This window comes from Nelumbo lutea, chromosome 7 (assembly GCF_056320005.1).
Source record: "Nelumbo lutea isolate HS-2025 chromosome 7, American lotus-T2T, whole genome shotgun sequence".
NCBI classification, from domain to species: domain Eukaryota; kingdom Viridiplantae; phylum Streptophyta; class Magnoliopsida; order Proteales; family Nelumbonaceae; genus Nelumbo; species Nelumbo lutea.
Genome location: NC_142690.1, coordinates 4,254,212 through 4,278,693, shown reverse-complemented (window position 1 = coordinate 4,278,693; position 24,482 = coordinate 4,254,212). Strand labels below are relative to the sequence as shown.

Sequence of the window (24,482 nt, the reverse complement as noted above, 5' to 3'; positions counted from 1 at the left end):
TGTTTATCATATATACGTTATATATATATAATACTGGGAAAATTCCCAAACAGTAATACTTTGGCTCGAGTGACAATTTAGTCTCCAAATTTTAAAATCCCACAATTTAGTATTTTGATTTTCAAAATGTGATAATCCAATACCTGCCTTAAGTGACATTTAAAAAGTCAAAAATACCCTTCGAATGTCATCTAATTTTCTTTATCAATCATCCAACCATTGATATAAAAAAAATGAATAGTGACTTTGGGACGATTCAAAAAAGTTGGTGATTATTTAAAAGAATCTAGGATTTGGGATGATTCATTTTTTTGTCAACATTTGGATGGTTGATAAAGAGAATTAGATGGCATTCTCAGGGCATTTTTGACTTTTCAAATGTCACTTAACAGACTGGTTAACTATAGGTATCGGATTGTCACATTTTGAAAGTCAAAGTATTAGGTTGTCACATTTTGAAAGTTTGGGTACTGAATTGTCGCATTTTAAGCTCAAGGACCAAATTGTCGCTTAAACCAAAGTATAGGGTATTAATCAAGAATTTTCCCTATAATATTAAAGATCGTACAAAATATGTATTATTTTTCATATTTTATATTTTTATCTTTTTTATTTTTTATTATTTAATTATAATATAAGTGTTTAAACAACCTATTCGAAGGCCGAACCATTTTTACCTTTAGGTTGTGGGTCACTAATTTGACCAACTGGATCAAACAGTTCAAACCATGGTATTTGGGTTACAAGTGTTTATGAGGTGTTTTAGGTTAAAACTTTATGAGTAAGTGTTTTGGCGTGCTCAGAATCTAAGAATGTGGCGCAATTGATTCAAAGGTCTTAGAACCAAAGGTATTTAAGTTCCAAGTGTTTAGGATTACAAGATGGCTCAAAACTTAATCTTGGTTTGACAAAGGGATAAATGAAAGAATCTTGGGTTGACATTTGTAAGTGTTTTAGGATGTCTAAGGTTTAATGGTGGTGTCTTATTTAAGGGTCAAGGTGTAAACAAGGCTTAATCAAGCTCAACAGATTGGTATCAAGCATATTTAACGATGAATGTAGGGTCTCATGGGCTAAAATTCAAGTTCTTTGAGTTCGGGATGTTACAAAAAGATCGAAAATGCATGATCGAGTGTTTGAGGTAGTTTGGGAGTTCAAGCGGTCTAATGAGCAAAAATCAGGAATCAACAGTCATACAAAATGCAAATTTAGAACTACTACTTGTAAATAAACTACCATGTATTTTCCTACAAATCTATCTACAACTAAACTAAACATATCAAGGTTCGAAGCATCGATACAGTCCGATACAACAAATTGGGTATATGGGACCTTGTGTCAACACTCCTTTGTATTTTGTTTAGTTTCTTTTTTTCGAACTATATTCAAGGAGTCAATTAAAGGCCTAGTTATGCCCTAAAACAAGTCTTACCCTCAAACTCCTAATATTTCATGTATCAATGACCCACCAATACGATATATATCAACCAATGCGAGCCAATACGTGACAAAATTTTGAACCTTTAGACATACTATAAGACGCTCTTTACCCCAAACCCATTAGCATATCTCAACTATCCGATGGAAGCCAGAAGGAACCAAATGTCCAATGGAATTATTATGTTATCAATAATTCACCAAGATGCTCATATATTCCAATGAAAAGTTACTTAAAGTTCAGCTTACTAGACTAACGTTAAATTCATTTACTAAAATTCAAATTGTCATGTTATTCAACTTTCCTTTTTGATAAGTTATAGCTTATTGAAGACTTAAATCAGGCATTTACTTATTAGTTAACATTTAAGAAAACTGTAAGCAATTGGAAAATAAAATGTTCATTGAATATGGACTGCTAGGACCAAAATGTGCCAAAATGGATAAGAAAAACACTAGCAAAGGAAATTTCAGAAATTAACACATCCAACAGAAATTAGAAAAGTTCCCTTGATTGAAGATTCACTCTCACAACCATAAATAGGTATAACATACAAATTTCATTACTGGTAAAGTATATGTCGTAAAGCAACACACAATAACATGGAATATACAAAGAATCGGTGATGCTTATATAATCGAAAAATAAGTAAATAAAAGATCAATGACAAACTTGATACTCTTCATGTGTTCCAAACTTCTATACTTAACCCTTATGGTGAAGAACTCAATGGATCATCTAATGCAGTTTCAAAAAGTTTTTCACAATTAAAATGAAAAACCACCATCTCCCATGCAAAAGAGGGAAAAAACAACCATATGGCAGAGAAAGATACATGCCCAGTTATACTAATTTTTTAAGATTACTGTAGCCTATGTCAGTTTTGCAGGTGTTCAGTAAGAATGTGTTTTTTGGACTAAAAATGAAAGTAATTTTTTTCATTGTTTTTGCATTCTAAATGTTTTTTTTTTTCAAATTTGAGTACATTAAAGAAACATAAATAAAAGTGCAAAACTGCTTTAGCCCTTCGATACTATACTTTTTCCAGATCAAAATATGTTCACCAAACCAAGAAACTCCAAGCCTTTGGATGTGCATAGAATGTCATATTGGAACTGCCAATTTTTGGCACAGGAGTTTCCACCATGTCATTCTCTTCTCTATAACCTGAACAGGAAGATGGAAATAAGTTCAACAAAAACCTTGAAGGCATTATCGTAAGAAATGTAAAAAGAACTAGTGACTCAAAACCATGACACAAAACAGATCACAAGGCAGCCAACTACAGTTGGCATTATGGGAAAATCCCCCCCCCACCAGTTTGTATCTGAGTGTGCCATCAACATTTTCCACTCATTTTGTGGCATTTGAACCTGCACATCTAAACTGGCCCTGATCACTACACTATGTTAAAATATGTTAAGTTATAGATCTTTCTTCTCTTCTTTTCTTAAGGGGATATGGTAATAGTTAGATTTGATCTTATGCCTCCACTATGGGAGGGATGCCTTGCAACCAAATCAACTTTGGGTCCATGGTGTTAGAGTTTAGTAATCAGCTTCCCAAGCATCTAGTATTTACCCTGTAATATAAAATAGAACCATTAAACCTATGAAGTCACAAAAACCTTTTTAATGCCTAAGTTTGTCCATTTGAGATGTGTGCTATTAGTGAAATAGTACCTACTAAACCCATCTCTTTTACTGAGTCACGTCTTTTGAAGCACTTTGACTACGTCTCCTCCTTTTTACATCTTCACCACCTGATGCTAATTGAATAGGCCTCAGTGTCACTGAAGAATTAGGTTTCTGATTCCTGGAGCTCTCCTTAAGAAGGTTCACATGTTGTGTATCCATAGACTTCTCTGTTGGTTGTGGAAAGGAGTCCAGAATCTTTTCTGATGCTGATTTCTGAATCCTTGTCGCAGCAATATCCTCCTGAAGAACAAAGTTCTTATCTTCATGAACTGGAGAATGTAATTGGTTCTCAACAGGAGAATCAGAATCTGAGGATGATGGACTGGTGCTGTTGTCCATGCCATAGAGAATATTATCTGACATTACTGGCAGTTGTGTAAAATCCGGTGTTGGTGTAGAGAAGGATGGCCGCCGAATCCTCGTTAGATGCACCACCTATGTTATATTTTTAACTTTAGTACTTGAATTAAAAGAAAATTCTAATATATGAATTACAAAAAACACCCAAGTTTGAAAGTTTTAAAATTAAACTTATATTCACCTTCTGTTCTAGAACTACCATATCCTTCTTCAATTTTGTAATTATCATGCTTTTCCTTCGGATAACATCTTCCAACTCTGCAATTCGCTGTAGTTGAGAAGAAAGAATGATGTTAAACAATGGATGGTCTATTATTGACTATGAACAGACATGCACAAAAAGATGATCATGAAATATATCAATTACCTTCAAAGCAGCAACGTTAGAATCATAGATAATAGTTTCAAGATCCCTTATAGTACCCTCCTTTTCTTCACATTTCCTCTGGAGGTTGTATATATCTTGCTCTATCACTAATGTGTTAAGCTGCAAGGAGTGTAGGTCATGTGGCATTATAAATGCAAATCAACCAAATAGCTATTTTACCATTTTTATCCTAATTAAGCTTTAGGTTGTAAGTTGTAACCAAAGGAATGCCTCGTTCACTCTAGAAATCATGTCAACAAGGCCCAAACAATCACAACCAGGAAAAATAAGAACGAAACTAGATACCAAAGGTGCCACTAACACCAATAAAAAGATTGAAACCAATATTCTTCTCAAATGTATTGTTCTAGTTGGTGTGTATGAATATGATTTGGTTTGGATCCTAAAAGCAAAGTTGTAGGGCTAATCATCCCCAACATGCTACCAAAACTCAATCTGACTAGAAGGAAACCATTCTGCCACTTGCAACTTCTTTACAAAAAGAAAGCAATAAAACAATCACTCTTTCTTTAGCTGTGCTGCCAAAACACCAACAGGGACCGTTGCAAAACTCAAATAGCCATGAGAACACAGGGAATTCGTCATAAAGGAAAATGGTGAAAGAATTTCAGCCATTCAGAAGTAAAACAGAACTCCATGTCTAAGACTCGACTTCGACCGTGGTAACCATGCTTATACATTTTCATGGACCAGCATTGCAGAGGTCCTTCTTTCTAACCACAACAATGCAAAATTCATTTGAAATAACTTCCTAATACAAACAGAAAACCCAAAATCACAAATTGTCCCCAGATGTTTCCTTACTTGAGTATCTACCGAAGAAGTAACACTCGAAGCCCAATCTGATAAATCAGACATCCGGCGCTCCTCTGGTTCTGCCCCATTTGCGAGACTCACTTTAAATTTCAGCATATCATCTCGACTACATGCTTTGTCAATGGAGTTTCGCTGAGCCATGTGCGGAAAAAGGAAAGTGTTAGCCCACCGTCATGCTATAAATGAATTCCACTCAGTTAGATACTTACCTGATTACAAGCCTTACAACCACAGGTAGAACACACGGCCTCACCGAGTTTGTCGTCTTCGCCAAATGGGAAATCCTTGCTGTTTGTGAACAACATGTCAGACCCAATTTCAGGGCGTTCTTTGATGGCATTCAGCTGCTCACACAGGTCGTCGAGCTTCTGCTGCATGCTGGATAGTATTTGATCCTAAAAAGCCAAAACAAAGGACAGCATATGAGCTTTTTCATTTCTGGAACATAAGGAAAACTGTGATACAACTTTTGCAAAAGGGAAAGAATATACAGAGACGATATCTATAGTTAGTTTATACTCTATTTTTCTAATAATAAGGGGAAAAAACATACGGTAGAAATAAATGGAGAAAAATATAGATGGAAAGACAGAAAAATAGAAGCACTGAACTTGTTAAAGAAGAATATCTGTTAAATGGGACCCGAACATGACCTGAATGAACCAAATAAATGCTTATCAAAAGAAAAGGAAATAAAAAGGACTCAACAAAGTGGAGAATCGAGAAAAAAGTAGAAACTTTTTAAAATGGACCCTGATATCTAAAAGAGATATGTCTATATAATCACTAAATCAGCATTACAAGCAAATAAAAACAACCCATTATTAATACAAGCTTGTCTTACGAACCCGAAGATCTACAGATCTTTTCAGTTTCCATATCTGGCGAGATTTCTTCATGTCCGCGGTGGCGACAGCAACGACGGCGACGATTAAGATTCGATGAATGGGGCTAAAGAGGTCCCATGCAACAGCTTCTTCTCGGCTAAAGTCTCCCCCAACTACTTTAGCCGAGCTGCATTCCTCCGCCCCAACAAGACGCCCCTGGAGGGATACCCAACAGAGCTGCCGAGCTGAGCGGATGGGGGGACTAGGCGCGCTGAAATGGGACGAGAGTCTGCGAGGAGAAGGCGTGACAGAAGGCGAGAAGGGAGACAGGGAGACGATAGAAGGCGCCGGATAAGGCGCGATGAAGTCGAGGTCCTGATCGTCTTCCATGGTAAGAAGACGAGAGCAGCGCCGAATGTTGTATACAATCGATGGAAGTTTTGGAGGGTTTTTGTCTGCATTTGTCAGGTATTTGAACGGTATCGATTTTCAAATTTTTACAGGAAGGAAAAGCGCGAAACGAAAGCCAATTGTATTTTGCCACGTGTATTTAATTTTATTTAAGATTATCTTTTTTTCCAACCAGAATGGGGGCTGTGCCCATACGCCATACTCTCTTGGTCGAGACAACTCTCAACCTTTTGCTCTCAATCTCATACCTTCGTGTCTGCCACGTTACCCCGGAGAGTCGGAGGTACGGGGGATTTTCTGTCTTATCTGCCGTGTTGTAACACAGGTGCACACAGCACAGTGCACTCTCCACTTGAGAAGGATATTAGGAATTTAGCATAGGGCAGCATAATTGCCTGCCATACCTTAATCCGTTGGATTGGAATACTGGGCTGTCTAATCCTCATCGTCAATTCCTTTTAATTATACTTCAGTGAAGTTTTGACTGAGAAAATCACTTTTTAGCTGTTCGCTATTTAGGGGCCCGTTTGGAAGGAACTGAAGCTTTGATTGAGCTGATTTCACCGAGCCAACTTGAACGATAATAGTATGAAGGCTGTGCTTCGTTATAATCCAAAATTGCAAGGCACGAAGCACAAATGCAAAGAGAGTGAAAATGTTTAAGATCAGGGCACATTAGTATGCCTTAACCAGCTTGAAAATGTTCTTCTAGGACTTAAAAACTTCGTTTGGAAGTGTTGTCAAAACGGGTTAGCAGTGAAAGAAAATCTGTTAAAAAGAGGGATAGGACTTGGGAGATTCCAGTTTGTGTCCAATCTGCAGTGAAGAGCCTGAAACTATTATCCATTGCTTATTTCCATGTGATCATGCTCAAACAGCCTGATTTCATAGTGTTTAAATTGTAGATCGAGTTCTTTCGGTTGGTATCTCTCTTTTGCAGACCGGTTTAAGAATTGGTTAGAAAGGAAGATTTGCTTTTTTATTCTCCATTTCTTTTACCCAAAAAACAAAAACAAAAGAGAGTGAAGTTTTTTTATTCTATGGGTCTTCCACGAGAAAAAGGTTCATACCCGGCAAAATAATCTTCAATTCTTTACCATGTATCTCATGTGAATGAAAACAAACAAATAAAGGTGGGTATGTGGGTATCCCTTCATATTCAGGTATTTAGGTATGTTGTGAACATAAATAGATCATCATCGCTTTACTCTATTCTTCCCTTAACCCAGCCCTTAAATCGTTGCCTAAAAAACATTAGTTCCATTGTCAAATTTAGCCAAAAATAACAGTATGAAGAATGCTAAAGTTTTTATTAGGTAAATTCGTTGAGGTTGCATAATGTTGCAGCTTCGTTGAGGTTGTAGAAGATTAAAGCTTGGTCGAGGTTGCAAAAGATTGTAGCTTAGTTTATTTATTTATTTTTTGGTAATTAGATTGTAGCATAGTTGAAGTTACACAAGATGTTCAATTTCTGGGTTATAATTTCAGTTTAAAATCGATCTACACAACGAATCGGTCAGGGGTCTGGTCCCGAGTTGAACGATTCCACCGTTCAAATCGAATGGACGATTCGTTCTAACAAAAAAATAAAAACCAGCCAAACTATTTAATGGTTCAAATGGTTCAAACAGTTTGATCGCCTGGGTCAGCGGTTTGTTGACCAAATCAATGATTTTAGAGGAAATAATGGTTATGGGGTAAAACGGAATCGGTTCCCTGTTTTTCCAGTCTGACCATCTAGTCTGGTCCGGTTTTGAAAACCATGACATGAATAGACCACAATGTGGGATTTACATATTCCTTGTATATAAATCCCTTGCCTCTCATTTATTTTAAATGTGATATATTCATCATCTTTTATGCTTAAGTCAACGGGTTGTCTTGAGAGTTTTTAGAAGATAAGAGAATTTGAGAGCTTAATCATACGTACCTTCACAGATAAAAATGAGGGCTTTATTTAAATATATGTGAGTGGTCTTAATCCTCTTGCAACAGGTCTCAAGTTCTCGCGGAGCTGTTTGTATTCACTCGGGAGAGTAATTACATTGGTTACAAAATCCACGTGGGCGCTATGGTCCGTCCGATTAACTTTGATATATGCGATGCAATAAACGATCCTAACGATCAACTCATTAGTATTCTAAAGATCTCAGCGGATCTATGAGACAAATCAGCAAACTCGTCTTACATGTCGCCACAGGTACTTCTTACTACTCGGTCGATCTCTGAGGTAGGTTGATATATGATAGAAAACCTATTAACTCGGCCTGGACGAAGTGTTCTAAGCCGACTTGCCGAAATGATCACGTACCGTAATATAATTTTGAGGAAGGTTTCACCCATCATAACACCAACACGTGTGATAATACCTCCGCGTATTCAAATACCAACCAACAAAAGCCTGTTTTTACCTCTTTTTATTTGTCTTTTCAAGAAGGCCAATACATTACTTTCTCCCCCAAATACCTCACAACATTTATCTACCTAATAACCCCATATATGAAGCGTGGATTTGGTTTTTTTTTTTAAGTATAGTTGTTGTGGATATGAAAGACTTTAGCAGGATGGATCAAGATTAAGGTCAATTCAAAGCATAAAACATAAGACTCGCTCAAATTAATCCTAGGTCAAGCTCAATCTCCCAACTCAGGTCAATCTAGTTGATACACTCTTGTTGGGATCAAGTTCAAGTTGGTCAATCAATCTCAAGGTGAAACTATTAGGTCCAATGTATTAAAAAAAGGCCACAACCTATTTAAATATTAAAAATAATCTAAACTGTTATATAAGAAAACTGCTACTAAAAATATTATAAAATTGTTTATTTGCATTTGTATGTATATCTATATGTATATAATTAGAAGTGTTCATGAGGTGAGCCTTTCATAATTTATTCGGCTCGTTTGGCTCAGTTTAAACGAACTTTGAGTCGAATTTGAGCTTGATATATAAGCTCATTTACTAATTGAATTAATCTCGAGTCCAATGAAACTTAGTTCATGAGCTTTGCGAGTCTAATATTAAATAAATAATTTATATTTTATATATAATAAATAATAATATTTTTTAATATAATATTTTTATTAAGTTAAATTAGGAATACCCCCTGTACTTTGTTTTGCGACGAAGAGCCTCCTGTAATATGACCATGAGATAAAGACCCCATTCCGTAAGCTTTTCCTTGAAATCCGCCATTTTAATTCCCATATTGTAACAAGTATTCGAACACTGTTCATCTCCCCAACCTCACATTCACGAACAACAGCGGCGACAAAGAAGAGGCATAAAGATCACCGTCGTCGGTACCAGTGACCTTTTTAAATACTTGCCCCGTCGAGAGTGAAGAAGATCCATCCAACCAGACCACACTCCAGAGCAGTTCCACTTCTATTGTTCGACGCCCATGGAGAAGAGTCCTTCATTTGGGTTCCTAAGCCAAGATCTAGATCTTGACATAGCCCAGACTGTGGCTTCAACGAGGGCGAGTTCGTCGGCAAGGTCTTCGTTCCATTGTGGCTGCAAAAGTCAAACTGTCAGAGTACTCTGGTATTAGAACAGTGTTTACTCTCCTGTGGAAACTATAAACTATAAACACCGTCTGGGCTCACGTTGATCTCTTGCTTATTTCGCAAGTCTCTCAGCGTCTGGCAGTGGCAGCAACTGCAACAAGAGCAGAGCGAAGCATATGATGTTGGGATGAAAATGTGGCGAGGTCGTTCGATTGACAAGCATTTGAAGACAAATGCTTCTGCTGTCTTCTCCTTCATTATCTTTGTCACCAGCTACGTCGTTCAGAGAAATATCTGCCTTTTCAAATTATTGCCTTGTTATTCCATCACCGCCCCGTTGTTTCTCCACCACGAAATCCCCAACCTTCCAGCGGAACTTCTTGTCTTTCAATTCAAGGCCGACCGGTTCCAATTTCGGTTCCGGCTGTCGGACTATCGTTATTCGAGGGCTTTCTTCAATCCCCTCGGCGCACACATTGGACTGGAACGAGTCCATTTCTTGCTCGGAGATCGGCGATGGCGGTAGCAGCACCATAAACGAGGAGGAGATGAAACCTTCCATTCCTGTTAGGGCCTATTTCTTCTCTACTAGGTTTCATCCCCATCTTCCCATCTCATTTTTTGTTCTTTAATTTGGTCTATTCATGTTCTTATTTCAACGGTGAATTCTTCGTGACTTTGGTTGCGAGTTTATTTATTTTGAGGTTAACAACGGTTTAACTTTCACTGTTTTCAATTGCAATATTGATCTGAGAAGTCTAGTTGATCAGAATAAAGCCAATTTCATCCCGCCTACATCTCACATGACAGACCATCCAAAACCATCTCAGACCATCCTAACCCAGGACCTTGCCGACGAACTCGCCCTCGTCGACGCCAAGCCCGACAAACTCCGTGACGCCAGGCCCGCCTACTTCTCACATGGATCGAACCTCTGCATCGTGACGGCGGGAGCGCATCAAAACCCGGTGAGTCGAGGCCGAGTCTACTTCACCGAAACGTGGCACTCTTCCGGAATATAATACCACCGCTAGCACAACACTCGCCAGATTCGATATTGATGATAGTTTCCAATTCGGTGGATATTTTGACATATGTCGCCTGGAAGCTCTCTCGTTTTCCTTCTAACCGGGTGACTGGATCGGGAACGAATCTTGACTCGTCGAGGTTCCGACGGGTCTGAAACTGACATTCACTACGCATCCGGTGGACGAATCTCTGATCTTACAAGGACATTCACTACGCATTTAGGCGTGAGGTGTGACGGACTCACGGAGTCCCGGTTGTCTAAAATCGAGCGCGGTAAGTTAGAAGCCGCGTTTGGCTTGGCACACCGGTTGTCTGAAACCGACCTTTCCATTCCCTCCAACCCCAATTACATTTTCTTCCGAGAACGATGGGGCTAATACTCCAGCTCCCAACCTTCCATCTCCACTCTCTCCCTCACCTTTTCCGCCTCCTCTTAACCCAAAGTAGAGATATCACCGCATAACAGGCAAGAACAAAGAGAACCGCCACTATAATCCCCGCAATGAATCCTTTGGAACGAGAAAAACAGAGTTCTTGGGAGGAAAAAATGATGGCAGATTCAAAGTAGTCAATGAATCTCTGATGGAGGCATTCGAATTACGAAAAACAGAGTTCTTGGTAGATGAAAAATGTTTTTCGCCACTAGTATGGGGATTAAAAGGGTAGATTTTAACGGAAGGAAGGGGGTCTTTGTGGCAAAACAAATTACAGGAGTCTTTGTAATGTACCCTTTTTATTATTTATGTATAATAATAAATCATTTTTATAATTCTTAATTTTTTATCTGAAAAAATAAAAAAAATAATAATTTTATACATATGATTTTTATTTTTCAAAAAAGATTTGGCTTATAGTCAAATTCGAGCTGAATTGAGCTCAACTTTGCAAACTATAAACCGAACCGAATTGGAACTCGAATCTTGAACCTAATACTATTCCTACGAACCGAATTCAAATAACTAAATATTTAGCTAGAATAGGCTCGAATCCACCATTATATGTATTATTAGATTAGGATGGGTCCACCCTTATATGTAATATTAGGTTGGGATGGGTCAAATCAGTATGATTGAGCTGGGTTCGAACTAAGCCCATGCCAGATAGTGAAAAATGTCAAGTTAGGTTTGAGATGGGGTGAAGTCAATTGAACCTAGCCCATTGACATTGTAGCCTTTGAATATTAATTTATGTATTATATTGTCAATTGAGTAAAAGTGTAATTCATAGGAGGTGGGGTAAAGTGGGTTTTGTATCCCATTTTCATTCCATTGGTTTCTAGTCGAGGCAAAACTGTCCCAACCGATTTAGTAACATCCGTACGTATAAATCAAGATTTAAGGTATCCATACAATTTTGGGAGAAGTATAGATTTGCCCAATGCAGATTTTCGATTTCCACTACAAAGCTATAAATATTCAAAAGGTCAATAATTCATACTTATGCATCAATGTCCATTCATGAATGGCATCAATTTCGATCTGATACCTATTTTGAGTCCACAACTTTGACCCTGGGCTGATTCGGTCATTCTCCTTACGATTTTCCCAATACGAGGAATATCATGATGGGATACACCATGACTCGGTACATATCCCGTAAGTTGTGCATATTGACATGATATACCATAGCATTGGGTCTTATTGTGTTGTAAAGTGGATATGATTTGGTACGTATAGATATGGAAGCATATCAATGTTTAGTTTGATGAAACTATTGACCATTTTTGGATTTTTTGAACTTTAATGAAAATTTAAAATTATAAACATAAAAACCAAAATAGAATTAAAATTATAAAACTTAAAATAAATAATTTAAGATTTAATTTTCCAAAAAAAATTAATAAGAATTGATGGGATACACCCTAAACCCTAAAGTCTCAAGACATGGTCCTAACATTTCGATCATCTAACATGTTTGCCAAAGCTAACATCCACGCCTGTTGTATAGTAAAAGATACTTCGAATAAATTTGCCAAGGCCTCTGCATAGGCTTCTCATTCACCAAATCAAGCATTATTTTGTCTAAAAATATTTGATGTAGTGCGATCCGGTCACTCCTATCTGGCATTCATGTGGCTCCTAGAAGGTACCTGAGATGAAGAAGAAGAAGAATCCCCAGTGAGTTTTCTCAATGGGGATACTCCAGTGCTTAAGTTAATACTCTATAAGAGAAGCAAAAAGGAGACGAAGGCTAAGAGTGCAGATAACGCGTTCTCACTATACTCGAGAGATTAGAGGTCTCAAGAAAAAGTTTCTCTACTGCCCTTAGGGCTTTTATAGGGGCACTCACGTCAGGTCGGGCATAACCACCACTGGGCTCCTGCTACAGTCGTTACCTGCCAGGGTTGCGCAGGTGGCCGTTGTGGCGTACGTCTCGCATGGGTGAGTGACATGTCTCCAAAGTGGCAGACACACCTTTGCTTGCTGAGAGACGTGGACGCAGACTGCCAAAAGGACTAGGACTACGCCGTTAGTAAGGGATATGGCACAGTCTGACCGGTACAGTCAGTCAGTTAGAAGCTTCCTGAGGGGCGCTCATGCGACTCATTCGCGAGCTATTTTGTAGCGAGCTTGGTACACTCCAGGATTATCCTTAGTAAAATTGGTCATTGGGATGACTTGTTTGCTTGGGAGCTCGGACGAACTAATAAAGTTGCATCAGAGTATCTCTTCAAAGGTAGCTCGGAGAACCCGGAGCTCGCATTGTGGCGAGCTTCTCCTTTTGTGAGCTACAATGTAGCAAGCTGCTTTATGGGCCCGTCACTTGGTCGCACCAGACTACAATGCTGAGTTGTCGCTCGTGCTGAGTTAGTGTCCATGTGTCACTGTTTCATAGGTTGGGTCAAATCGTCCTCCATCAATATTCACACCAGCTTATAGAAGATTTTATCCAAAATCCTAAAAATTCCTCTAAGTACTAGAGGTGATCTGTACTTAGGGGCCCCTATCTTCTCTAATAAGTATTGTAAAAACACATTTAATTTTTTAAATGGGAAGATTGAGAGAAAACTTGAAGAACTCTCCGGTCTTGGGGAAAGTTGTTGGGCTTGCTCATCAGGCATTTATCACATATAAATGCCCTAGAGGAAATGAACAGAAAACAAAGAGATTTTATGTGGACAAATCATAAATACAAAAAACCTTTACACCATGTTAATTCGGGCAGAATTTGTAGCTCCAAACACTAAGGATGTTTGGGTCCAAGAAATCTTTGGTGGACTAAATAAAGTAATTTGACTAAGCTTGATTGGAGAATTCTTAATGAAAAGGATAATCTTTGGGTCTAAGTAGTGATATATAAACATTTAAGAAATAAGAATTTTTGGGAGTTGGTTAATAGGAAAGGTCTTTCTTGGGCATGGAAAGGTATCATTTCCTCTAGACATTTAATTACAAGAGGAATAGAATTGTTTTTGGAAATGGTAACTCAAATAGGTTCTGGTTGGATAATTGGGTTGATGGAAAACCCTTTATCAATGCGGCAAATAAAGACACAATTTCTAACATAAACCTCAAAGTCATTGAGGTGATTGATACGGGGAGACTCACTTTGGGGTGTAACAAGAATTAGTAGTCTTGTTACTGAGGACAAAAAAAATCTGGAGACCCAACCGGAGAGGTAAATTTCCCATTAAAAATGCCTAAAATGAGGCTTCCCTAATGCATAGAAATACTTTGAGGCCTTTGAATGGTACCAACAAAATATGGGCTATGAATACCACTCCAAAATATGAATATTTTCTATACTTGCTTCTCAACAAAAATCTCCCCTCTAAGAAAATACTGATTTTGAGAGGTCTGGATATTGATGGGTCTTGTTTTATGTGGGGAAGAAGAAGACACAGATCACATATTTATAAATGGTCCAATAGCTAAGCAGGTATGATTAATTATGAGAGAATCTGTTTAGATTCCTAATAACTTTATTGGCACTATAAGTGAATGATGGAATCTCATTTTTAGTAATGAAGGTGATAAACAGAGTGGCCCCCAAGGTTCAAAGTATCGTAAACGCAAGGTGTATCGAAAAGGTAATTTTAAGAGACGTATCAAGATACATTTTAGAAATGCATAAATATGAACAAAAAATCAAGATATGCATAGATACACTAAAAATCCAAAAACAAATCCTTAAAAAATATGAACAACAATACAAATGAGTTTTATGTGATTATAACTAATTTATTTAAACATAAAACCATTCTTTAATGATTTATATAAAGTATTGGATATAATTAGTAACCATTGAAAAATAATAAAAGAACTAAAATGTATGTGTGTATATACTAATATTTATTAATTAATATTTTTTGAATTCATTTATTAGTTAATATTTATTATATATAGATTTAGATATTATTTATTATGTATACAACTTAATATATACCTTATAATTTGTATTTATCTTATTATTATACAAATATTAATAATAAAATTTTAGCATTTATCAGGAAACATCCACCAAGGCAAGAAAGATTACTTTAAGTATAAAAAAATATATTTTATTAAACAATTAAGGTTGGCATAATGATTAATTAATTATTATTGTAGTCAAATGACTTGACTTTGAAACTTGTTACCTTCGGTTTATGATTTTTAACAAGTTTTTTGATCTAAATAAAATTTAATGACATATTAAATGTCGTAATTAAAGATAATTCAAATGAGCATTTAATTAAATAATATTAGCATTTAGTGATGTCTCTTATATGTATGGCTGATATGGGTCATTGAGAAATTTAAAACCTTGGTGGCCCCTATAGAAAGGAAAAATCTGTGTATAGCTTGATAATGTCAGAAGGTTTACACCTAGTCCCTGTAGGAGAAAGGGAAACCCTACTACCTGATAGAGATTCATTTATGCAGTATTTTAATTACTGGTTATAGACTGGTTTAGATCCATTTACTATTTTTTTTTTCAAAACTCATCTTGTGGAATTTACAGATTTGGTTTTCTTCAGTTATCTTTGATTGGAGGTGAGTTTTCTGATCTCGGTTGCCTCCTTTCAGGCCATACGGTAAATGAATCAAACAAGTCTAATGAGATTTGTTCATTTTGGAGTGATTTAGATATAGATTTTTTTTTCTTTTTGTCTATGTCTGATTTTTTATCCAACCTGTATTTTGAAACTTTTTTGACTGCTTTGTGGGTACCAACTAACCAAGGTGAATAGTATGTTCTCTGGGGTGTTTCCATTTGAGGTTTATGGAGACTGATGGTGTGTATTCACCCTTTTGGGATGATGTTGGGGGCAAACTTGCTTTTTACATTGAGTAATCTGATACATCCAATATCTTTGAATTTGATGTTCCAACTTCTAAGTCAAGGTTCCCAATTCGAAGAATCTAACTACATTTGGCTTGGGCCCATTCAAAATTTAGTCTGAACTACAATTGGCTTGGTCCCAACCAAACCTGAAAATGCTAAGATTTGAAAGGCTATGGCATGAAAATCAACATCTAATTGTTTTATCATTATCAAATTGAGATGGTGAGTGGTTGGAGAAATATTACAATATCTGCAAGATGTATCTAAATTTCAAGAATTTAGTAGAGGTGTAATTCAGGGTTCCCAATTTGAAGAATTTGAACCACATTTGGCTTGGGCCCATTAAAAATTTAATCACTTCTTTTTTTTTTTTTGAATAAATTCTCAACCACACCTGAACTAAATTTGTCTTGGGCCCAATCAGACCTGAAAATGCTAAGATTTGAAAGGTTGTGGCATGAAAAATCAGCATCTAAATGTTTTATCATTTATCAATTTGAGATGGTGAATGGTTGGAAAATATGAAAGAGGTAGCTTAATGCTGATTAACATGGTGTTTGGAAGCGTGTAGGTGCTTTTTGGGATCGATTTCCAAGAAAAAATGTTCATGTTTTTATGACTCGTTTTTCACAAAAAAAAAAAAAACGCTTATGCTACATAGGCAGTGAGCAATACTATACTGTTTGGTAAGGTGATTTTCATCACCATTTTTCTTATATGTGCTGACGGATAAACACCACATAGGATACACATCAATCAACTGTTGGGGAAAATGGTTCACAAACGTTTATGTGGATCCGACGTAACATCATTTTTTTTTTTTTTTTTAAACAGCCACAGTTCCAAACATCACTTAAATAACAGAATAATTTTGAAAGTTAAAGACCACAATAGGTTCCAATATGTGTAGTTACACCAAAAGAAAGTCCATCACTCCATCCATCAATTTTTGAACGTCCACATTGACCGGAAGAAATCAGTGCTTTGAGACCTGCAATCCACACCTCAGCCTCAACTTTGTCCTTGCAAATCTGAAAACCAACAATATATTAGATCCTTGATTTATGAAAATTAGTTTAAGAAATCTCAAGAGCCTCAACTTTGTCCTTGGAAAGTCGCATGGTGCTCCAGCAAGAATATTCACCAAAAGCCACCATTGGAATCCATCTCTTGATCGTGTTCTTAATCTTCCAAAAAATAATGCCTGATTTTGACAGATGGAAGCTGCTAATCACACAAAACTGTTAATCTCTCATTTGCACGTCTTTCTCATACTAGCAGTTGTTAATCTTTTATTGTAAATGTTTATTATTCTTGTTCACTCCAATGAGCTTGTTTTACTATACCTGTTTTCTGTAAAACCATTTAATCATAACTTTTATTTTTATTTAATTTCTCAAACCTTGCCGTTGCAGCTGCATCATCTCTTCTCTGGTGAAGGAGCCATTGGTTCTTTAGTCACATCTAAGGTATCATTTTTTTTTTATCTTTTCTATTTTTGAATAAGTTGAAAATAATTCACTTGCATATTTACCTCAAGGTTATTGTTATTCTAACGTACTTGATGACTCTGTTTTGTCTTTTATTACAATGGAAAAGTTCCTTACCTTCTTCCTGAACGTTCATGGAAGGGTTTATTTTGTTTGTGCAATTAAAATTGCGTGATTCAACCTTCCTAGTCACAAGTTAAGAGCTGCTTTTAAAAATTCAATAGCTTTGTTGTAGTTGCAATGGACTCACATCCTTTGGTTTGTCCCGGTCACTACTAAGGAAAGTCATCAATGGGGAAATATTACTACTAGCATAAAACTTAATCAGAAGATTCTTCACATTAATGGAGCTTATGGTTTGACATTTTCTCTCTTATTGAATGGTGATGGAACCAAGTTCTAGAAGCCTTGAATTTTAGAATTATATTTGCTCAAAGTTTACCATCTCTTGGTTTGATTTACCTATTCAATCCCAGCTTCTATTTTAATTTATTTACTTGCCTTAATCTCATGCTAGCTATTCAATCTTTTTTTTTTTTTTTTTTTTTTTTTTTGTGCTTTTCAGGTTGAATGCATTTGTAAGGAGTTACAACATACATGGATGAAGGGATGTGAGATCAATAATTTTCATTTTTATTGTGGTTTATTATATATACAGAGTGTCACTTGTGATACACTTTTACATGTTGAGGTGTGGATATTATATTTTCATGTATTTTTAGTTTTTATTTAATATATTAAATTTTTGTGAAAATTTATTTGTAAACTTGCTGCCTTGTGAAAATGAATAAAACATATGATTTCTCATATAAATATGTCACATGTTAGAGAAATTAAAAACTTGTAGTGGTATAAAAGTTGTCATTATAGATAACCAAAACCCAATTTAGTAACAAACAAAATCATCTAGAGATTCAAAACTTAATATAGTGACAGACAAAATTGTTACTATAGAGATACAAAGCCCAATATAGTGACAGATAAAATTGTCATTATAGAGTTTCAAAACCTAACATAGTGACTGATAAAGCGTCACTATAAACGCTTTAAATCTAATATAGTGACAGACAAAATTGACACTATAAATGCTTAAAATTGAATACAGTGACAAATAAAATGGTTAGTATAGATATTCACAATCGAATACAGTGACGGAGAGAACCGTCACTATAAATATCTATAATGATGGTCATATATTATCTGTCACTATAGGAAGACTCCACAGTGACAAATACAACTGTCACTATAAGCATTAAATTAGTGACGAATTTTAAAATCCATCACTATAGGTAAATATCTATTGTGACAGTCATAGGATGTTTGTTACTATAGAAAAACTTTCTAGTATCTGCCACTATAGGCCAAATATTAGTGATGGATTTTGAATTGACGGATGAAATTTCGTCATTTGTTCGTCACTATAGATCTTATAGTGACGAATTTGGTCTGTCACTACAACCCTTTTTTTTCTTGTAGTGGCATGGAGGGTTCTGTACTCCAGTTGAAGCTGATTAGCTAATCCTCGAGCTAGGGTGATGGGCCTAACCCAATGTCAAAATACATGCTAGCAAAGCAAAGCCCAGTCCAAGTTAAACGCAATACAACTAAGGCCGCGTTGATTGGGTTTGGAATGTTCCCTCTCTCTCTCTCTCGTTTACACTTTTTCCTTCGATTAGGGGTACAAATTAGAAGTGGAAGGATCAACATGGTCAATCAAATTGGATATGTCGGGCTTGCATTAGGTTGATCCTCCGGCTAATTGTGGCATCATCCTGAGTTATGGTCTGACCCAAACTTTTGGACTAGGCCCACTATAGATAAACAATCTAAACCCAAATATCCAACCATGCAGAAAGTTTTGCATGGGTCAAGTTGGTCTCAGGTTGGACCAGCCCAAGTTGCTACCCTACCCTCTTAAAATGCTGCTTTACAGTTCTGATGGATTAAGCGGTAACCAACCCACATTTAAGTGGGGCAAGGTTCCACATTTCAAATAAAATATGAAAACAAAAAAGGTGAACTAAAAATCCATTCCATCAGAATCTTGAACAGACTATTGTGTAAGAAATATCAGAGGAGAAGATGATTTTGACACCATAAGTTTAGAATCAAGTTTGTCATATATTTTCATTAGACTTCTAATTCTCACTTCTTGAACAGGTCTTCGGGTCTAATTTTAGTTTAATGTGAAAACCTGAAAATATGAAAATTTTACAAAATTTAATCAGATAATTGGCTCCATTGCATGTACGAAGGCTCGACTGATCATCATAGGCGTAGCTGTACGCGCTAGGGCAAGCAGCCTTGAACACTCGCGAGTAATTCGTTGGTTTGCACTTATCCGGACTGCTATAAGCCCCAGTGCAACAATACTCCGGGCGGTTGAACGCCATGCACGCGCTCTCGCATGCTACCACCCGCTTCTTCCTCTTAACTTGCAGGTTCGTAGGGCAGATCTGGTTCAAATCTGACACACATCTTGCCGGCTTGCACTCGCCGGAGCCACCCGATGGTGTAATAGAGACGGCCATGTTGTAGCCATCAACGAGGCTAATATCGTAGTAGTCGTCCGGGCTGTTGAGCGTGAACTCGGCCAGCGTCACTTGTGGTGCACCGCCCATCCCTGAGCATGCTAACAAGCCCCCACAATCGCCTGCGATGCAGCTACCTTTGCCGGAAGGATCGAAGGAGCAACCTCGTCGACCCCAGAAACGGCCTGACCACCCAGCCGGTGCCGAGATGCTTACTGCTTAAGTCTGGTTTGCCGGCACTTGGTTGGATACCAGGCCATATCGTTTTCCGGCAGTTGTTATTCAGTGTAAACACAGTCGCCTTTGCACCTGCGAAATTAATGCTTACTTAGAAGTTAGAACACTGTCAAAACAAATGTTACGGAGATCCGTTCTAATTTGGAAATGTTAAGGTCATTACTTCTGGTTCTAATTACCTGAAACAGAAAGAAGAAAGAACAGTTGAAGATACCAGAAGGCCATCGGTAGGTGATGCCTGAAGCAGATTAGAAAGAGTGTTGGTGTCTGTTAACAAGGAAGAAATAGACGTCCTTTTTGGCGTGAAAGGACGGAGAAAGTAAAGAAAATAATAAGTAAACACAGTGCCGATTGTGTTGCTCTACTTTGCAAACTGTCCGGGTTTTTTCTGATAACAGAACTAACAGAAAATGATAAAATCGTAACCCGGACCCATTTTGCACTAAAATTTGATGTAATCAGGTTGAGGTCGGCTAAATCAGTCCTCATTAAATTTGTGGATAAAAATATGTATGTTTATAAGTATGCTTTTACATATCAATATACATGTATGTATATAGTAGGGCCGAATGGCCGATCTTAGGCAGGGTTCGAGCTACCTAAGGGACAAGTCTAGGTCCATCTCTAAAAAATAATAAAAAAAAGCATGAGCTTTCAATCCCAGGCCCAAATAGAGGAACAAAAATCCAAGCCCAGCTGTATAAATTACGGGCTGGGGCAGTTGGGCCTTCCAAGTTGTACCATTATTGGATTGGCCCAACCAGTGCCTGGACCGACCAAACCTGCATTTTTTGTATGGGCTGAACTTGGACCCCAAACCCCAAGCTTTACCCATGTTTTATTATTTGTTTTTTTCTGGTGCTGGAACTGAGCCTGGCCTAACCCAAGCATAACTATGTGCATACATTCACATATACATACATGTTTGTACGTAAAATATGCAAATATTTTATTTTAAAGTTTAAATTAGTAATACTAAATAGCTACATAAAAATTTTTGAGGAGATGCTTGATTCACAGTCGGAATTGAATCAGAATGGTCTATTTCTATAATCTGTTTGGTCCGGACAGGAATGAAAATGGGAATGAGAATTGGAATCAGAAAGAATGAGATTTTATTTTCAAGGGAGGGGCAGGGAATGACCATTCCCTCAAATGGGGGAATACCATTTCAGCAGAAATGAGAACGGAGTTCAGATTCCACTCAACCAAACAGTTGAAATTAAAATAACCCATTCTGATTCCAATTCCAGACCCCTATTCCCATGAACCAAATGGGGCATAAGTTCTTTATACTAACAGTACCATTTGAACCCATCTAACCAACATGAGTACGTCTATTGTCAAATTTCAATGTGTTCGTTGACCTTTCCTAGCCCACCCGTCTTCCATCCCTAAATAAAGACAGGCTAGACAGCCTTCTTCATCACACTAATATTTGATTAGCAGCAGATCTAGTATGTTTTTGGTATTAGGGGTGTCCACGGTTCGGTTAACCAAACTATGGCATTTTTTTATAAACTGAACCTGTGGTATCGGTTTTTCCAATTCTTCAAACCAAAATCGAATCAGTACTATCGGTTAACCGGTCCATCAATTTCGGTTTTGGACCGTTTTGATTCTTCAGTTTTTTGGTATTTTATATTTATAATATATATTATACAAATATATGTATAATATTATATTATAAATATTTGAAAATTATATAATATATAATATATTTATAAATAGATCATTATTAATATAATATACATATATATTTTTATATAATATATATATATATATATATATATTTATTTATTTATATATAATACATAGAAAATATGTGGCATATATTAAAGATATATATAAAATATATATACTGGTCGATTCGGTTAACCGTTGGTTTTTTGTAGATTAACCGAAAATTGAACCGGTCCTTTGATTTTTCAAAAATCCCGAATCGATCGATTCGGTTAACTACATTATGTGGTTCGGTTTTTTGAATTTTCATGGACACCCCTATTTGGTATTGATGGAGCGCGATCCGGCTAGTCTTAGCTGTCCGCTGCCTTGCTTCCGAACGGGGTAGCAGGGATCCTGAAACGGAAGAGATGGGAAAGCTCCGGGGGGAACCCAGTGTAGAGGCTCCGAAGCTCAAGTTAGAATCCTTCAAAAGCAAGGTAATACCAGATAGCGCAAAGTTTGCATACCTCCATTGTCGGGGGGCAGGGGGCTCTTATAGTCACTTCGTGTACTTGTCCCGAGGCCCTTGTCAGATCGGGTATGATTACCCTTGCGCTTGTCAACTCGGCCGTCGTCCCTTCTGCTGAGACAGAACCGTCACTGCCTAACCGTCTAACTGGAGATGGTGGCGTCAGTGGCGGTGGCAGGTGGCCGTTTAGAGTGTTGCTGCCAAATGTCAGATCCCAAGTCAGTCAGGCGTGGCGCCCTCGGGCACGGACTTCCCTGGTGTCAGGCATGGTACGACTTGTTTGGCTTTGGTGCCCAGAAGATGATGCAAAGTGCTGAGCGAGGCGGTCTTGAGCTCGAAGGTATCCCGAACTGTTACAAGGTGGGTCAGTTCGGCGAAGTCTATCCCGAGCTGTTACAAGGTGGGTCAGTTCGGCGAAGTGTATCCCGAGCTGTTACAAGGTAGTTCGGCGAAGTCTATCCCGAGCTGTTACAAGGCAGTTCGATGAAGTCTATCCCGAGCTGTTACAAGGTGGCAGTTCGGCGAAGTCTATCCCGAGCTGTTACAAGGTGGGTCAGTTCGGTGAAGTGTATCCCGAGCTGTTACAAGGTAGTTCGGCGAAGTCTATCCCGAGCTGTTACAAGGCAGTTCGATGAAGTCTATCCCGAGCTGTTACAAGGTGGCAGTTCGGCGAAGTCTATCCCGAGCTGTTACAAGGTGGGTTAGTTCGGCCAAGTGTGTCCCCTTGTTCCCGCCTAGGCTTGGCCCCTTTTGTCGAGATGTCGTTTCTGCCACGTGTCTCATAATAAAGAGGTCGGGCCAAATCTTCCTTCATCAATTGCCCCCAACTCCTTGCGCCGAGGGTCTTGCCATGGTGCGGGGAGTTTTCACGAGGTAGTAGATTTGTCCCGTCCTTCAAACCTTCACTGTACGAGACGCTTTTGCTAGGGTTTTTTCGATTTTCGAGAAGGCTGAAAGCGTGCTTACTCAAGAACGCTGGTGGTTGTGACCATGCGTTTTAAATTTCAAACCAACTCGCGTCATTGGGACGTGACAGCGGGTCATTTCAAAAAGGCACACCACTGCTGTACGTGTGCGATCGACTGTCAAGGAGACGTGCGGCGCGTCAGTTTCGAAAAGACGCGTGTCGAAGCGACGTCGGTTTCAAAGAGACGTGCTGACATTTCACTTTTTTCAGAAAGACGTGCGCCAATCACGTCTCGACTTTAAGGGTTGTGCGGTCGGTAAGAACGTGGGCCGTCGGATCGTCTTCAGTCTGCACGGTCGATTCTTGGTTACTGTAGCTATAAATAGTGGGGGACCCCGGTTGGTTTGTCACTTCTGTGGTTTGTCTATTGAGTTCGCGTCCAACCTTTCAACTCGCGTCTAAGTCTTTTCCAACTTGCGTCAAGGCTGGTTATACAGTCTTCACGGTTCTTTGGTTTGTTCTTCAAACTTTCCGGTGAGTACTTTCTTGAATCTATCTTTTCCCCAATGTCTAGCTTTGATAGCTCAGACGATTCTTCGAGTAGGGCCGACGTAGGTTCCACCAACCAAGCTGTGTCCCCAGACTGCCTCAGTGATCCTAAGGTGGAGCTTGAAGACTATGAACCAGTGGGCCGAGTCGCTTCGGGCAGTTTGGCGTCTACCTCCCGCCGAGGTCGGATGCTAGACAGGTTTGGTCCTTCGACCATGACGCCTGAGGGGCTTCAATCCATACTTTTGTCCTACAATCTTCCTGGGGGGTACACATATTTCATTCCTTCGGGTAGCTTTCCTTGGGAACACAGTCCCGACGAGATCGTGATTTTTCGAGAGCAGCTCGCTGCAGGGTTGCGACTTCCTTTCTATCCCCTTCTCGTCGAAGTCATAAACCACTTCGGTGTTACCATTGGCCAGCTTCATCCGAACTCTATTCGGAACCTGGTGGGGACAATATCCCTTTTTTGCGAGCAGAACTTCCCCTTGGACTTAGAGATTTTGCAGCCGGCCTGAGTTCGGGTAGGTCTCTGGCTATGCGGCTTTTTTTTTTTTGATGTCGAACTCATTTCTGTAGGTGTGATGGATGCGGAGAGAACTCATGGCGGGCGTTTGTTCCAAGGTATGAAGAGGAGGAAGCGGGTCGCCAAGTGAACTCGTAACGAGCTGCCCCTGGATGAGGAGCCCCAAGCCCCAGACCATACGCCAGAGGATTTGCCCAGGGAGCGCGAAGTGACTCCACCGGTGCACGAGACTGTTGGGGCGCCTTACGCTGAAACCACTCATACGGGCGCTCCTGCGAACTCAAGTGCTCCGGCGAACTCCGGGT

General features: G+C 38.4%; 1 protein-coding gene and 1 pseudogene across 3 annotated transcripts; both read right to left on the bottom strand.

The window, feature by feature from the left end:
• Positions 1-1,978: 1,978 nt before the first annotated feature.
• On the bottom strand, positions 1,979-6,024 carry LOC148844738 (inactive rhomboid protein). Of its 3 annotated transcripts, XM_088954913.1 has the most exons (8): positions 5,548-6,024; positions 4,909-5,094; positions 4,688-4,831; positions 3,863-3,982; positions 3,677-3,763; positions 3,502-3,570; positions 3,121-3,375; positions 1,979-2,605 (listed from the first exon to the last, which is right to left on the bottom strand). In XM_088954913.1, the coding sequence occupies exons 1-7, from the start codon at positions 5,914-5,916 to the stop codon at positions 3,139-3,141; spliced, it is 1,212 nt and encodes a 403-aa protein (XP_088811039.1). In that variant the 5' UTR covers positions 5,917-6,024; the 3' UTR covers positions 1,979-2,605; positions 3,121-3,138. The 3 variants fall into 3 exon arrangements, with proteins under 3 accessions (XP_088811039.1, XP_088811036.1, XP_088811038.1); XM_088954910.1 differs by having other exon boundaries at positions 3,121-3,570; positions 5,548-5,966; XM_088954912.1 differs by having other exon boundaries at positions 2,285-3,020; positions 3,121-3,570; positions 5,548-5,990.
• A 13,347-nt stretch (positions 6,025-19,371) lies between these two features.
• Positions 19,372-20,080, bottom strand: LOC148844737 (thaumatin-like protein pseudogene; annotated as a pseudogene).
• Between the last annotated feature and the right edge of the window lie 4,402 nt (positions 20,081-24,482).

Coding starts and splice junctions, on each gene's coding strand:
- LOC148844738 (XM_088954912.1), bottom strand. CDS start 5,916: ATGGAAGACGATCAGGACCTCGACTTCATCGCGCCTTATCCGGCGCCT. Junction 4,832..4,908: donor GTTGTAAGGCTTGTAATCAG/GTAAGTATCTAA, acceptor CACATGGCTCAG/CGAAACTCCATTGACAAAGC. Junction 3,983..4,687: donor CTTCTTCGGTAGATACTCAA/GTAAGGAAACAT, acceptor CACTCCTTGCAG/CTTAACACATTAGTGATAGA.